This window comes from Podarcis filfolensis, assembly GCF_964270895.1.
Source record: "Podarcis filfolensis genome assembly, chromosome: 4".
Lineage (NCBI taxonomy): Eukaryota > Metazoa > Chordata > Lepidosauria > Squamata > Lacertidae > Podarcis > Podarcis filfolensis.
The window spans coordinates 11,754,669-11,768,536 of record NC_139607.1 but is presented as its reverse complement, the minus strand read 5'-3'; the positions used below and the strand labels follow the sequence as shown (position 1 = coordinate 11,768,536).

Here is a 13,868-nt window from a genome sequence, read left to right as displayed (position 1 = left end):
CTTGGACCAGTCACAGTCTCACTGCCTAACCTACCTCAAGGGCTTGTTGTGAAGATAAAATGGGGAAGAAGAGAAACATGTATGCTGCCATGAATGTCTCAGTGGGATACAAATGTGACAGACAAACAAATAATACAGTCTTGGTGTTAGCCTGTCCGTTGTGGGTCATATCCAAGAACGCAACAATTTTGCAGCTCATATGGCTCTTAGTTGAATATTTAAAGCCATCAGCTCTTAGTTCCACCTCCTAAAGGTGAGACGATGTGAGAACAAGCACACATTTAAAGTCCCATATGAGCAAAAGCAGCAAGGGTGGTGATGGGGATCAGAAAATGCCTAAGGGATCCCTGTGGCTTCTCTCCTCCCCAACTCCCCCACCTGAAAGCTGGAAAGCTGTTTTTTCCCCCTAAAACAAACATGGTATGAGGACTCAGTAGCTGCATTTGTGTTGAACATGAAGCAAGATAATAAAATACTACTTTCAGACGAGACACATGATCCCTCACCATAGGTGTTTTGCAGTGCCTCTGTTTCCCAGGGACGTCCCTGATTTGGAGAAAGTGTCCCAGTTTCTGATTTGATCCCAGAATGTCTCACTTTCCCTTAGGTAAAGGTAAAGGGACCCCTGACCATTAGGTCCAGTCATGACCAACTCTGGGGTTGCAGCTCTCATCTCGCTTTATTGGCTGAGGGAGCCGGCGTACAACTTCTGGGTCACGTGGCCAGCGTGACTAAGCTGCTTCTGGCAAACCAGAACAGCGCACAGAAACGCCGTTTACCTTCCCGCCAGAGCAATACCTATTTATCTACTGGCACTTTGACGTGCTTTCGAACTGCTAGGTTGGCAGGAGCAGGGACCGAGCAACTGGAGCTCACCCAGTCACGGGGATTTGTACCACCGACCTTCTGATCGGCAAGTCCTAGGCTGTGTGGTTTAACCCACAGTGCCACCCACGTCACCTCACTTTCCCTTAGGATGTCCCTACTTTTAGTGGAGAAATGTTGGAGGGTATGGAGTTATCCAACCCCCAAGCCGTCTGAAGGCAATCCTGTATAGGGAAGGTTTTTTAAAATGTTTTATTATGTTTTTATATATGCTGGAAGCTGCTCAGGGTGGCTGGGGCAATCCAGTAAGATATGTGGGGTGTAAATAGTAAATTTATCATTATGGAATGGGACGTCCCTATTTTCATTGGAGAAATGGCGGAGGGTGTGCAAGACCACAAGATTTACCTTGCTGTTGTTTTTTGTTGGAAAAGCAGAATACAAATACAGTTATACCTCATGTTACGTTTGCTTCATGTTACATTCTTTCAGGTTATGTCCCACGGCGACGCGGAAGTACCAGAAAGGGTTACTTCCGGAAGTACCAGAAAGGGTTACTTCCGGGTTTCGCCGCTCGCGCATGCACACAAGCACCAAATCGCGCCGTGCACCTGTGCAGATATGGTGCTTCAGGTTGCAGTCTTTTCATGTTGCGAACGGGCCTCCAGAATGGATCCCATTCGCAACCAGAGGTACCACTGTATTAAATCGAATCAATTTGGAGAGGATGTTCATTCAGCCAGTACCTTGCATGTTATCCTGGCCAGGTTACAAGCACTCTTGTGGCATCACAAACTCCCTCAGCTCAAGGTCCAGGGATGTGAGGGGGAGAGTGTCTGAAGCAAACCTTTAATTTGTCTTTAGAGACCACTGTCACGTGTGAAGCCGGAAAATCATGTTTGAGTTTGATGCATGCTTTTTATGCAAGTGGTGCTCACGTAGGACACAATGCGGAAGAGAAATGAAATGGGCGTGGGCTGTCTAACCACCTCTGGCATTTATTTCCTTGTCTAAATTCATGAAGCCATTTGCAAATATCAAACGTACACTTCCTCCCTTTAAATTTCCTTCTGTGTTTCTGAAACATTAGAGAGGAAGGAGATATCTCTTTACAAGAAAGGTCTGCAACTTTATTTTCAAATTACAAAAGGGCCCGTTCAGTTCTAGATGGTACACTGCTATGCTTTACAAAAAATAAGGTAAGGCCATTTCTGTTTAAAGAAATAAAATTTGTCCAAAATTGCATATTTTTTAAAAAATTAAAGGTCTTTATTGTACCAGACACACTCATGATGCAATTTTGAGAACTCTATAAAGATATCAATAGACATCGCATTGTGCAGCCTCCTGCCGAGAAGCAAGGCAGTAATGCTTTGTAAGGAACTAAGGCTTTGGTTAACCTTGGCTCTGGCAGACCTCATTAAAATAGCAGCCTGTCAGTTTCAAGTTTTAAAATATCAGGCCTGTCAGTTTTCTATTCGGTAGAACAATCTACAATTTTATTTGGGGTGCAATGTTTTGTGTGCAGCCAGGGAGACGCTTAATTCTGCAGAATATTGGCCAATGCTGCCATCTAGAGTACTTTATGGTTCTGGGTGTATGAAACAAGGAGATGAGCCGACTGTTCTTTAAGACAGCAGCAAAGACAACTCCTCAGACTCAGCACAATGAAATGGAAGGCTGGCAGGTTTGCTTACGTATTATAAAAATCAATTAAATAGCCTAGGTCTTCTTACTGAAGCTCAAATGCTGTTTTTCTGACATGTGGCAAGTCATTTCTTCCATCTCAGTTGTCTGGCTTTCTACCAGAAAGGTGTGCTTTCTGCATGAAATACTGAGCAAGAATTCCTAGGATTTTAGAACATATTCTGGTTGGTGGGCCTCCCTATTGCTCCATGTGAACTGAGCAAGACCTTGAAAACCACACAAACTTGAAGGTGCATATTTCAGTAGCAGAGGGTAAGCCTCAAAGAAAATTGCCCACCATTGCTGATCATCTAACTGAGCTACTCCTGATAAGCTTCTAGGTGTTCTTGTTAGGTCTTCTTCTTACTTCAGTTTATCCTGCAAATACTAACCTGCTTTGACAATTTGAATTACAAGTGCTTTTCTCCCACACTCACTTTTGGATGGATAATCACAAAGTCACATGCATAGGAAAGGCACGAGGGCAATTGAAATGTTATGTAGAAATGGCCTTAAGGTAAATTGAGAGCATAATCCTTTACCTGCCTGCTCAGAAATAAATCTGGTTGAGTTTAGTGAAGGTAAGTAGGCATAGGATTGCAGTCCCATGTGGTTTGCACCTTGTTTCAGTCTATATAGAAATTATCTTGAGTTCCTTAATAGTCTCCACTATCAAGAGTAATATTTGCCATTTTGTAATTCTTGAAAAGAAAAGAATATGCACATGTGCACAAACACGTGCACACAATCTGAGTCTATTCATCTTTTCTTATCTCTTTTTAACCAAATGCCCTTCTTTTGTCTTTTGATCAGGTAATTGACATTAAAGAAAAACTGAAGCTTTCCAAAAAGTTCTGGTCAACTTTACCATACAGTATCTGCAAAGAAGAAAGAGTGACAGCAGGCCTGTCCAATGAGGAGGACTGCTGGAATGGGCACACCAAAGCTAAGTAAGGGGGGGAGACCAAAAATATATATTAATATTTGCATCTGAAACTTCCATGGAACCATGCATTGTTCACTTTGTGAGGCATTGTTTTGAAATACTGTGTTGAAGGTACACACACAGAAACATACCCTCCAACATTTCTCAAATGGAAACAGGGACATCCTATTCCACCTCAGGGAGCTTCTCCTATGTTTCATCTCCTGCACACATAGATGTCAAATACACATGTACACCGGTCATCTTGAGCCAATTACAACCTCTCAGCTGAACCTACCTCACAGGGTTGTTGTAAAGTAGAACTGTGTGAGGGAAGGGATAGTGTACAACACCTTCAACAGATAAATGGACTGAAATACAATTGTAGCTGAAAGCTGCCTTGAGTTCCTGTCAGGGTAAAAGGCAGGATATAATAATACGAATACGAATACGAATACGAATACGAATACGAATACGGAGAAGAAGAAGAAGAAGAAGAAGAAGAAGAAGAAGAAGAAGAAGAAGAAATTTTTATTTATACCCCGTTTCCTGGTTCAGAAACCGGGCTCAGGATGGCTAACAACAAATTTAAAACACATAATTGTAATACGACGTAAAGGGACCCCTGACCGTTAGGTCCAGCCATGGCCGACTCTGGGGTTGCGGCGCTCATCTCGCTTTATTGGCCAAGGGAGCCGGCATACAGCTTCCAGGTCATATGGCCAGCATGACTAAGCCGCTTCTGGCGAACCAGAGCAGCGCACCTTCCCACTGGAGTGGTACCTATTTATCTCCTTGCACTTTGATGTGCTTTTGAACTGCTAGGTTGGCAGCAGCAGGGATCGAGCAATGGGAGCTCACCCTGTTGTGGGGATTCGAACCGCCGACCTTCTGATTGGCAAGTCCTAGGCTCTGTGGTTTAACCCACAGCGCCACCCGCATCCCTAAAATTCCACTTCATATACAACATATACAACATAGAAGCAGCATAAAATACAGTATAAAAACATGAATAACAATAAAATTCAAAATTCAAAGATCAGTTTGGGGAAAATCCATCCAATAAGCATTAGATAGGGCTAGCTGGCTGAATTAGTCCTACTTGGGCCAGCGAGGAGGCCAGGGGAGAATTAGCTGTGGGGTCTCAGAACGGGTAATCTTCATAAAAGGGATGGGGGAGGGAAGGAAGGGGAATAAAAGATCATACTCACATACCAGAGAGTAAATCCAATTGAACTCAGTGGAACTTAGTTCTGAGTAAAAATGCTTAGGATTGTAGTGTAAGGCTGCACAGTTTGTACCCAGTTACCCGGGAGTAAGCTCCATTGAATACAGTAGGACGTACTTATGAGTAGACAATGTAAGGCTCAATTTGCAACAAAGGAATAAAGAAGTTTTCAGAACTATATCTGGAAACCAGAGGCTAGGCACACTCAGTACGCTTGCCAAGCTACAAATCCCAGGATTCATTCTTAAACAGGCATGACAAACTGATATCAAACTAATTTCCATTTATAGTGGACATGCCTTAAAATGGGCCTCTTATATCACTGAGCAGGGGAAACCTAACTTAAGTTTTAGGGCAAAGGAAGCTATGTGACTGTGAAGAAGTCATCATGTCAAGATTACTTGTGATTATTAAAATCACTCCTTTCTCTACAACTGCCACTATTAATTAAGAAGAGGCCAGGCAGAGTTAATTCTAGGCCATCAATTAGCAAACAACACAGAGAAGGATTGATCTTTCTAGCCCTTTGTTTGAAAGGCAGCCAGGACTGCCTCATTATCAGAGATGTAATTTTATCAGGCCATATACAACCAGGGAGCTGGGAGTGTGAAACAGCTCTTATAATGTGAATGGAACCCTAATGAACAAGTGAAAACGCAGTCATAGCTTTTTCTGAGCTCTTTGGTCTTTTCGGAAATACAGAGCAGGATGGCTTCTGTCACTATCGGTGCTCAGAAAAAGAAATGAGCAGAAACAACATTCCTAAAAAGACATCTATGTAAAAAAATAAACGGGAGAGAGATGTTTCAAACACAACACATTCTCACAGATTGATGCAACTTTACAAAGCACGTTTCATCAAAATTAAATTATAAGTCTTTGAAATAAACAAAAAAAAGTGAGACCCTATTTCTGTATAATTGGGTCAATTATGTGTGGATTTTGTGAAACCTATCCAATTAAAAAGAAAGCAGGTACATGTCAATTTATCATTAATAGCTATATCCCACACCTCTTTATACCATTCTTCCATTTTATATTCTGCTTGCCCCTCCCAATTCCTAGGTATCATCATTTGTGCAGCTGTCGATAAATTTGTGAGCAAGTCCTTCATAGCCTGTGAAACTTCCACGCCATCGTAAATTAATAATAATGCTACCTCTGGACTTTCGGTCAGCTTTAAATTAACATGTGCCATTAAGGCAAGGCGGGGAATATGTAGAAGAAATGATTTCAAGGAGATATGGAAGGTGTTTGTAGAATTTGATCAGTACATAGACAGAAGGTATCCGACCTATCCATCAGTTCAGTGGAGATGAGATTTAATGCAGACTTTCAGTATATACTGTATTTTTCGCTCTATAAGACGCACCAGACCACAAGACGCACTTAGTTTTGGGAGGAGGAAAACAAGAAAAAAAATATTCTGAATCTCAGAAGCCAGAACAGCAAGAGGGATCACTGCTCAGTGAAAGCAGCAATCCATCTTGCTGTTCTGGCTTCTGGGATAGCTGTGCAGCCTGCATTCGCTCCATATGACGCACACACATTTCCCCTTACTTTTTAGAAGGGAAAAAGTGAGTCTTATAGAGCAAAAAATACGGTAGGTCATAATCTTCTTCTTTCTTTGGTGATCACTCATAGCTGAGTCAGATTGTCTTCCATAAACACGGTCTTAACAGTGAGTCCTTAAGTGACTGCGGAGGCCAATCCTGGATCCACACGTCCTTCCACAGAGGGGTCATAGGTTTCCGGGCAGGAGTTGATCACAGTGTGGATTTGCCAAGCATGCATTCCTCTTAGCACGTTTCTCCCTTGCATCCTGAGTTTGAGCCTCTTCAAAGCCCATGACACCTTTGGTAAAGGCTGTTCTCCAATTGGAGTGCTCAGAGGCCAGTGTTTCCCAGTTGTCAGTGTCTTTACTACATTTTCTTCGATTTGCCTTGAGAAAGTCTTTAAACCTCTTTTGTTGACCACCAGCATTACGCTTTCCATTTTGAAATTTGAAATAGAGTAGTTGCTTCGGAAGACGATCATCAGGCATCCGCACAACATGACCAGTCCAACATGACCAGTCGTTCGCAATCCTGTATGCCCCCGCTGGCAGTGAGGAGCCCCACAAGTGCATCAGCCACCACTGTGCGAAGCCAACAGGCAGCCTGTGCTGTGGGAGGAGGCATAAGTCCTTGAAACAGGGCATTTGGGGCTGCTACACTCTTGCCAGACCCAACTCCGTGCCCACTCTATGGGACTGAGCCTCGCCCCCAATCTTGAGGGACTGGGCCCCACCAGGCCTCCCCAAGATGGCGGAGGGCCTTACACACACAACCAGCCCCCCCCCCCTTGTTACACGGAACTTGGTGCCTCTGCCAGTTTGGATTTCTCTGCCCATTAGTTTCATTTAATTCCCTTTGAAATCATCAAGAGTTGAGTCATGGCTAACTGTGTTCAGTGGTGTTTACTTCCTAGTCTGTGGCTGTGTGAGTTTAGAGCACAATCGCTGCTCAAAGAATACTAGGAACTGTAGTTTGTTCAGGGTGTTCGGGGAATTGTAGTTCTGCGAGGGGTGGACTACAATTCTCAGGATTCTTTTGGGGAGGTGCTTTAAATGTATAATATTTAGGATCATAGCCTTAGTTTAATTCCTATGCATAGCTTTTAGTTCATAATATTAACAGTGAAGGGAATAAAAATGAGATTATTATTCTTTATCTAAAAGCACTTCCTCTGAGGCACAGATGCAGATGGTTTGTGCCAGTTTCCCTGATCTTCTTACATAACATTTTCTACACTTGCAGGCATTCATTTCTGTCACGGCATGTTAATAATATTAACAGAGTTTACATTAAACCCTGTCAAAATAACATACAGTTCCTTCTTTAATGCAGACACATATTTTTTGAAAATCCTTTTCTTTCCCATCTCCCTACCTAAACCCCCCACCTGCATTAGCCACAATACATTTCTTAATTGCTACTAAGCAAAGTGCTTTCCTAAATGTGTAAACCAGCACAGTATATCATCATCATCATCATATAATACATGTAAAGCCTTCCTGACTGGGACTCACTGCTTATTCACTTTCAAAATGTGGGTTTACTGATGAACAAAAGTGACCATTCTGAAAAACAGGTTGCCTCTTCCTTCGTACTTTAAATAAGAAAAACTTTTAAAAGACTTACTGGATTGAGTGAGTGGTCACGGAGGCATGTTTGCAGTAAATGCTGCATGTACATTGGAATGACAAATTGAACTTTCAGGCTTTTTGTGTCAAGGACTAGTGAAATTTCTTGGTCATGGCATATCATTCTGATGCAGTTCTTCATTCTGATGCACAGATACCTCCCAGAGATCATGAATGATGGGCTCACCAACCAGATCAACAATCCTGAGGTTGACGTCGACATCACCAGGCCCGACACCTACATAAGGCAGCAGATCATGGCCCTGAGAGTCATGACGAACAAACTCAAGAACGCGTACAATGGGAACGATGTGAATTTTCAGGATACAAGTAAGATCCCGCGCCATTCAGCTTCTCTTAATCGGGTCCCTTACAACAGCAGTGCTTAATGGTGTAGAAAAGTATTCTTCAAGGTTGTTCTTAGTCGAAACCACTGGCTGAGATGCTGCAATGTCCACTGTGATCCATTTATTCATTATTTTTGGATGAAAACTTCATTGGGACCAGGAAACTGCCTTGACCCATCTCAGTGCTGTTTACACGCTAGCTCTCTGAGGTCTCATGGGGAGAGGTCTGTCCTTTCTGGCCCCCAGAGATCCTCTTGTGGTCTTCCAAGATATTGTTGGCCCATAACTTCCATCATCCCTGACAGTTGGCCTTAAAAATAATAATATTAATTTTATTATTTGTGCCCCTGTTTGAACCTATAAACCAAAATCTGCTTGTTCGTGTGTTTTATTTATCCACTAGGGGACCTTGGTCAGGGGGCCATTGGACACTATCTCCTTGACATCTGATGGGAAGGCGTTCCACAGGGCGGGCGCCACTACCCAAAAAGCCCTCTGCCTGGTTCCCTGTAACCTCGCTTCTCGCAGTGAGGGAACTACCAGAAGGTCCTTGGAGCTGGACCTCAGTGTCTGGGCTGAACAATGGGAGTCGAGACATTCCTTTGGGTGTACAGGGCTGAGGCCGTTTAGGGCCTTAAAGATCAATAACAACACTTTGAATTGTGCTTGGAAGGATGTCAAAGCTGTTAAAGAGATAAACAATTATATGACTTTTCGTAGACATCTGAAGGCACCCCTGTTTCAGGAAGCTTTTAGTGTTTGATGTTTTGGTGTGTTCCTTTATATTTTGTTGGAAGCTGCCCAGAGTGGCTGGTGTACCCTAGTCAGATGCATGGATATAAGAAATAGATGGTGGTGATGAAGATGACGATGATGATGACATTCTCCCTCTTCCCTCCCCTCCCGCAGGTGAAGAGACCAGTGGCTCGGGAAGTGGAAGCGGTTGCACGGATGACATTTGTCCCACGGAGTTTGAATTCATCACCACAGACGCACCCCTCGTTGATTCAGACCGAAGGGAAGTGGACTCTTCTTCAGCCAGTCAGCCCAGTTGGTCAGCACTCACGTGGTTTGTCATCTGCCTGGCTCTCCTACTGCAAAAACAGTGCAGATAATCCTGGCTCTGGTCAGCGATGACTGCCTTTTAGCTTTCGGAAAATAAAAACAAAAACAGCCAACTTTCTCTTTTTCTTATGCTCTTGGGCAACGGACCATGCCACAAATACTTACAGTTTTCTACTAGAAGAGAGCGGCACTGCAACCTTCTCCCCTTTGTGCATTTCCAAAGAGCACCAGGTGCCAGAGTGACCTTTCCCTGTTTCCTTCAGATAGCTGTGATGAAGACGCTGATCGCTCCTCGGCAAGATCTCTTTTTCTCACGTTTTTATTACAGGAGACTTTTCAGAGCTTCATTTGCTTTTATGCTGCAGGAAGAAAAAGGGGGGGAGGCGGGAAAGGGTTAAGGGTACAAAGTGTGGGTTTTCCATTACAAAGAAAAAAGAGAAGAGAAACAAAATAAAGAATGTCCTGTCCCCCCCACACACACAAAAAAAATCAAGCTAAATCCAAGGCCCCCCAAAATAGCAAAATGTGACTTCAAACATATACATAAAAAAAAACCAAGGAGTGCTTCTATATCGCACTTCAGATCACCGAAATGATCTTTACTATTGAGGGAGTATCTTTTATATTTTGTATTATTTGTACTCCATTGGCCATAAATAGAAGACTTGCCAAGAGGTCCAAAACAAAAGCAGGAATAAGTCTACTAATCAAGGAACATCATTCGTCTCAGAATATTCACGTTGTTTAGCACACTTCTGATTTGAATTCTAACACTCTTTGTCCTAGCTGGTTTTACCCTTTAGCCATGGTATGTAATTGAAAAAGGCGGCCACTAAGTTGCCCATCACCATCTGGTTTGTAGCAAAGTCTTAACAATGCTTGAAAAGTTTTAACTCGAGGGTTTTGACATAAAAACTAATCTCTTGCGATAGAATCTCTCCTTTTTCTTTAGCTGCAGGTTTGGCATCAAGTAGAAATTCCTGCAACTGTATTCATTACCTTAACCAAATGGCAGTTTTCAAAGGAACTGATAACAGTAATTGGATCAATATGTTAGTTTTGCATAGAAACGGCATCCTTCGTATCTATTAGTTTCTGTATCAGAAGGGAACTCTGTTGCTAAAACGTCGACACAAGTATATATATATATATATATAGTACTGACATGGAAAATTTCTTTCACTTTTTTAGTCTTAGTATGATCATCTATTTTTATATATATGAATATTATATATATATATATAAATCACAGATTTTAACTTCTTAATTACAAGCTCAGGGTTGACACATCTTTGTATGGGGGGGGAAATGTTTTGTCAACCGGCTTTTATTTTTGTTGTTCTGCTTAGGAAGAGTCGTCTTTTCATAACTGGCAAGTGCAAGAATCAGAAAGGGAACTTTTCTGCATTTTCATTGGTCCATTTCTTTACAGAGTTGCAAAGGGGTGTCTCTCTCTCCCTCTTCTGTGTCTGTGCATTTGCACGTGCAACGCAGACATGGAAATGCAGTGTGACTTTGTGGTGGCAATTTGTACTCTTGTGTGCTTCCTTCAAAAGTCAGTTTGACTGCCTCCATGGTAATAGCAGCCCCAGGATGTGTCTGGGTAGCAGGATCTGATGTAAAAGAAAGTGTTTGAGCCCAGGGCTGTGATCCTGCTCACATGTGCATAAATATTATGCTCCTTTGCTACACTGCTATTGGCGATCCTATTGATGATGTCTGAAAAGCCTCTGTGTGTGGTATCACACCTGTGTACCAGGAATGGGGAGGCTAAGATGGAGCTCTAGCATGTTGCAAGGTGAGCTGTCAAAGGCACTGGGTGCAAATGGAAGCAGCAGGGGCTAGGATATCAGCATAAATCCCCCCCCTTGCCATGCTAGGCATAGTGTAAAGGTAGCATGGCAAGGGAGGGGGGATATTTATGCAGATGTCCTAGCCCTGTCCCATGCTCAGAGGGGCCTGGATCACAACCTAATGATAAACATGAGTGAGCAGGCCCAAACCGGATCCTTGCTACCTTCCATGTCTTCACAGGAATCCAAGTGAGTTCAAAAGGGCTTACTCCCGTGTAAATAGGTATAGGGTTACAGCCTCATTGAAAAGGGAGTCGTTACAAATAGATGGCCCAGTGTGGATTGCTATTCTAGCAGAGAGAGCACAGAGTGGAACACTTTCAAGGAAGCTGCTCCCGTTGCTGTTAAGGCTTTGACCGTATGAATTGTACATGTTTCAAAATAATCATCTCCTCGTCTCATTATAATTAGCTATCGATTTAGTAATGAAAGTAGTAGGCGCACAGCACAAATGTATAAAGTATACTTAAGCACTTTTACACTCCCCTTTCCCCCTAAAATGAGCATATATGCAGCTAACGATTAAATGCTACGTCCCGTAGGTAAACAAAAGGCAGAGGTTTTGATTCTCAAAAAGAGGTCTATTCTGGGTTTATTATTATTATTATTATTTAAAATGTTATACCCCCCAACCCTGTCAACCCCCATTCGCAGTTACATGGTGGTAGTGGTGGTTGCTTAAGTAAAGGCACCTTTTGACTGTACATCAGCCGTTGAATCTTTCTTGGACTGAACATTTTTATAGGTTACACACAAACTCAGAATCTCTAGTTGAGAATATGGATATAATGGACTGCCTTGTATGCGATTAGGCCAATGGTCGATTTGCTATCTGCTCTGACGGGCAGGCTGAAGCTCTGTCTCAGGCAGAGACTACTTGCAGACCATTACTTAAGGGATTTTTAACTGAGCATGTAAGTGGTTGAACTTAGGACCTTATATGCACCTATCCTGTCCCACTGAGCAATGGCTCTTCCTTTCACCTGCCTAAGGTGTTAAGAAAAAGGATGCAGTAAACACCATAAGCTGATTCCTCACAAGTAACTTCATCTACCTATGAATGCTAAACCATCTTCTTTGTCACAGAGAGAGCCAGCAGTTGATCACCCTACAACAAATTGTATCCCATTTATTTTTAAGTTTCTTGATTTATGTTTACCATCTTGATTTATGTTTACCATCTTATCTTGTAGCTCACCCTTATTATCCTTGGGGACGCGGGTGGCACTGTGGTCTAAACCACTGAGCCTCTTGGGCTTGCCAATCGGAAGGTTGACTGTTCAAATCCCTGCGACAGGGTGAGCTCCCATTGCTCTGTCCCAGCTCCTGCCAACCTAGCAGTTCAAAAGCACGCCAGTGCACATAGATAAATAGGTACCCCTGTGGCGGGAAGGCAAACAACGTTTCTGCGCGCTCTGGGTTCCATTGCGCCAGAAGCGGTTTAGTCATGCTGGCCACATGACCAGGAAAGCTGTCTGTGGACAAACACCAGCTCCCTTAGCCTGAAAACAAGATGAGCGCCGCAACCCCATAGTCGCCTTTGACTGGACTTAACCATCCAAGGGTCCTTTACCTTTACCATTTTTATTATCCTTGGACACTTCAGTACACTTATCCAGCATGTTCCAGCATGCCAGGATTCTTCTTGGGCCTTTGCCAATGTAATGAGATGTTAATAAAACAGAGTCCAGTTTCACTTTCATCTAATTATGCTATAGGTAAATATAATATAACCCCATGTATCCTCGTTCAGATTCTCTTCTATTCCACATTACAACTCTGGCACAGTTGAGAAAAGTGGCAAGAGAAATGGTAGAGCCCTGTTTTTTAAAAAACAAAAACGAAAAACATAGTCCACTCTGTCATATGATTTGCCTTCTTCTAAAATGGTTTCCGCTTCACAGACATTTCTTAGGAAAGTGTTGTGGGGCTGCCCTCCACTCCGTTGCCCCTTACTGCAGACTCAATCCGCTTCTGGGCAATCGGACAGTCTTGCCTTGATACTAGAACTGTACAGCAACTTCTGCTGTGTGATGTCTGTAGGAAGGAACCACATGGGCCAAAGATGGCTGATGCGGTTACTTTTTCCCTACCAGCTGATACACGAAGGTGCCACTTCACTGGCCTGTCACAGATGCTTCCTTTCTACAAACATGAACAGAGCCATGTGAGATCCAGTCGCATTGAAATGGCGCTCACACAGCACTGCATTAACATATGACTTGGTCTGAGTATTCATAGAGATGGTAGTAACCCAGTTGCATATTCGGCGTCGCAAGAGAACAAATGGTGATGAGATGAGGAGCATGCAGCCATAATGAGTTTCTCAAGAGAGGGCAATTTTTATCCAAATTCAGGATGGCATCCATTCATGAAGATGCCATGTGCTATGCAATAGTAATGGTTCTACTTCCCCATCCTGAGATTGGCATTGACTGAGGATGCCAGGTAACATGGAAATAGGTAACATTGCCTCCATCCATCATGTTTTGGTCGCAGTTCATTGATTAGCATGTGAGTTAAATCAGGGATGAATTTGTCTGGTCATAGTTCTCTGTTTATTTCTCCACAGTAGATATGGTGATCGCTTTGTGCGAGATGTGCACATAATTCTCCAATATTCCCTAAAGCTTGAATTGTCTCTTTTTTTTTCACACCTCAGATTGTCTTGGAATGTGAAGGAGCTATTAAATCTACAGAGCGTGTTGGATTTTGGAGTTAGGAAATAAAAATTTAAAAACCTGGTGCTTCTAAA

General features: G+C 42.8%; 1 protein-coding gene across 2 annotated transcripts in view; it reads left to right on the top strand.

The window, feature by feature from the left end:
* GPC6 (glypican 6) overlaps positions 1 to 13,868 on the top strand; it is a 792,386-nt gene extending 778,518 nt beyond the window's left edge. For both annotated transcript variants that reach the window (XM_083610748.1, XM_083610747.1), the window contains 3 exons: positions 3,325 to 3,461; positions 8,003 to 8,178; positions 9,105 to 13,868. In XM_083610748.1, coding sequence (XP_083466874.1) covers positions 3,325 to 3,461; positions 8,003 to 8,178; positions 9,105 to 9,310 — 519 coding nt within the window. In that variant the 3' untranslated portion in view covers positions 9,311 to 13,868. The remainder of the gene's footprint in view (positions 1 to 3,324; positions 3,462 to 8,002; positions 8,179 to 9,104) is intronic.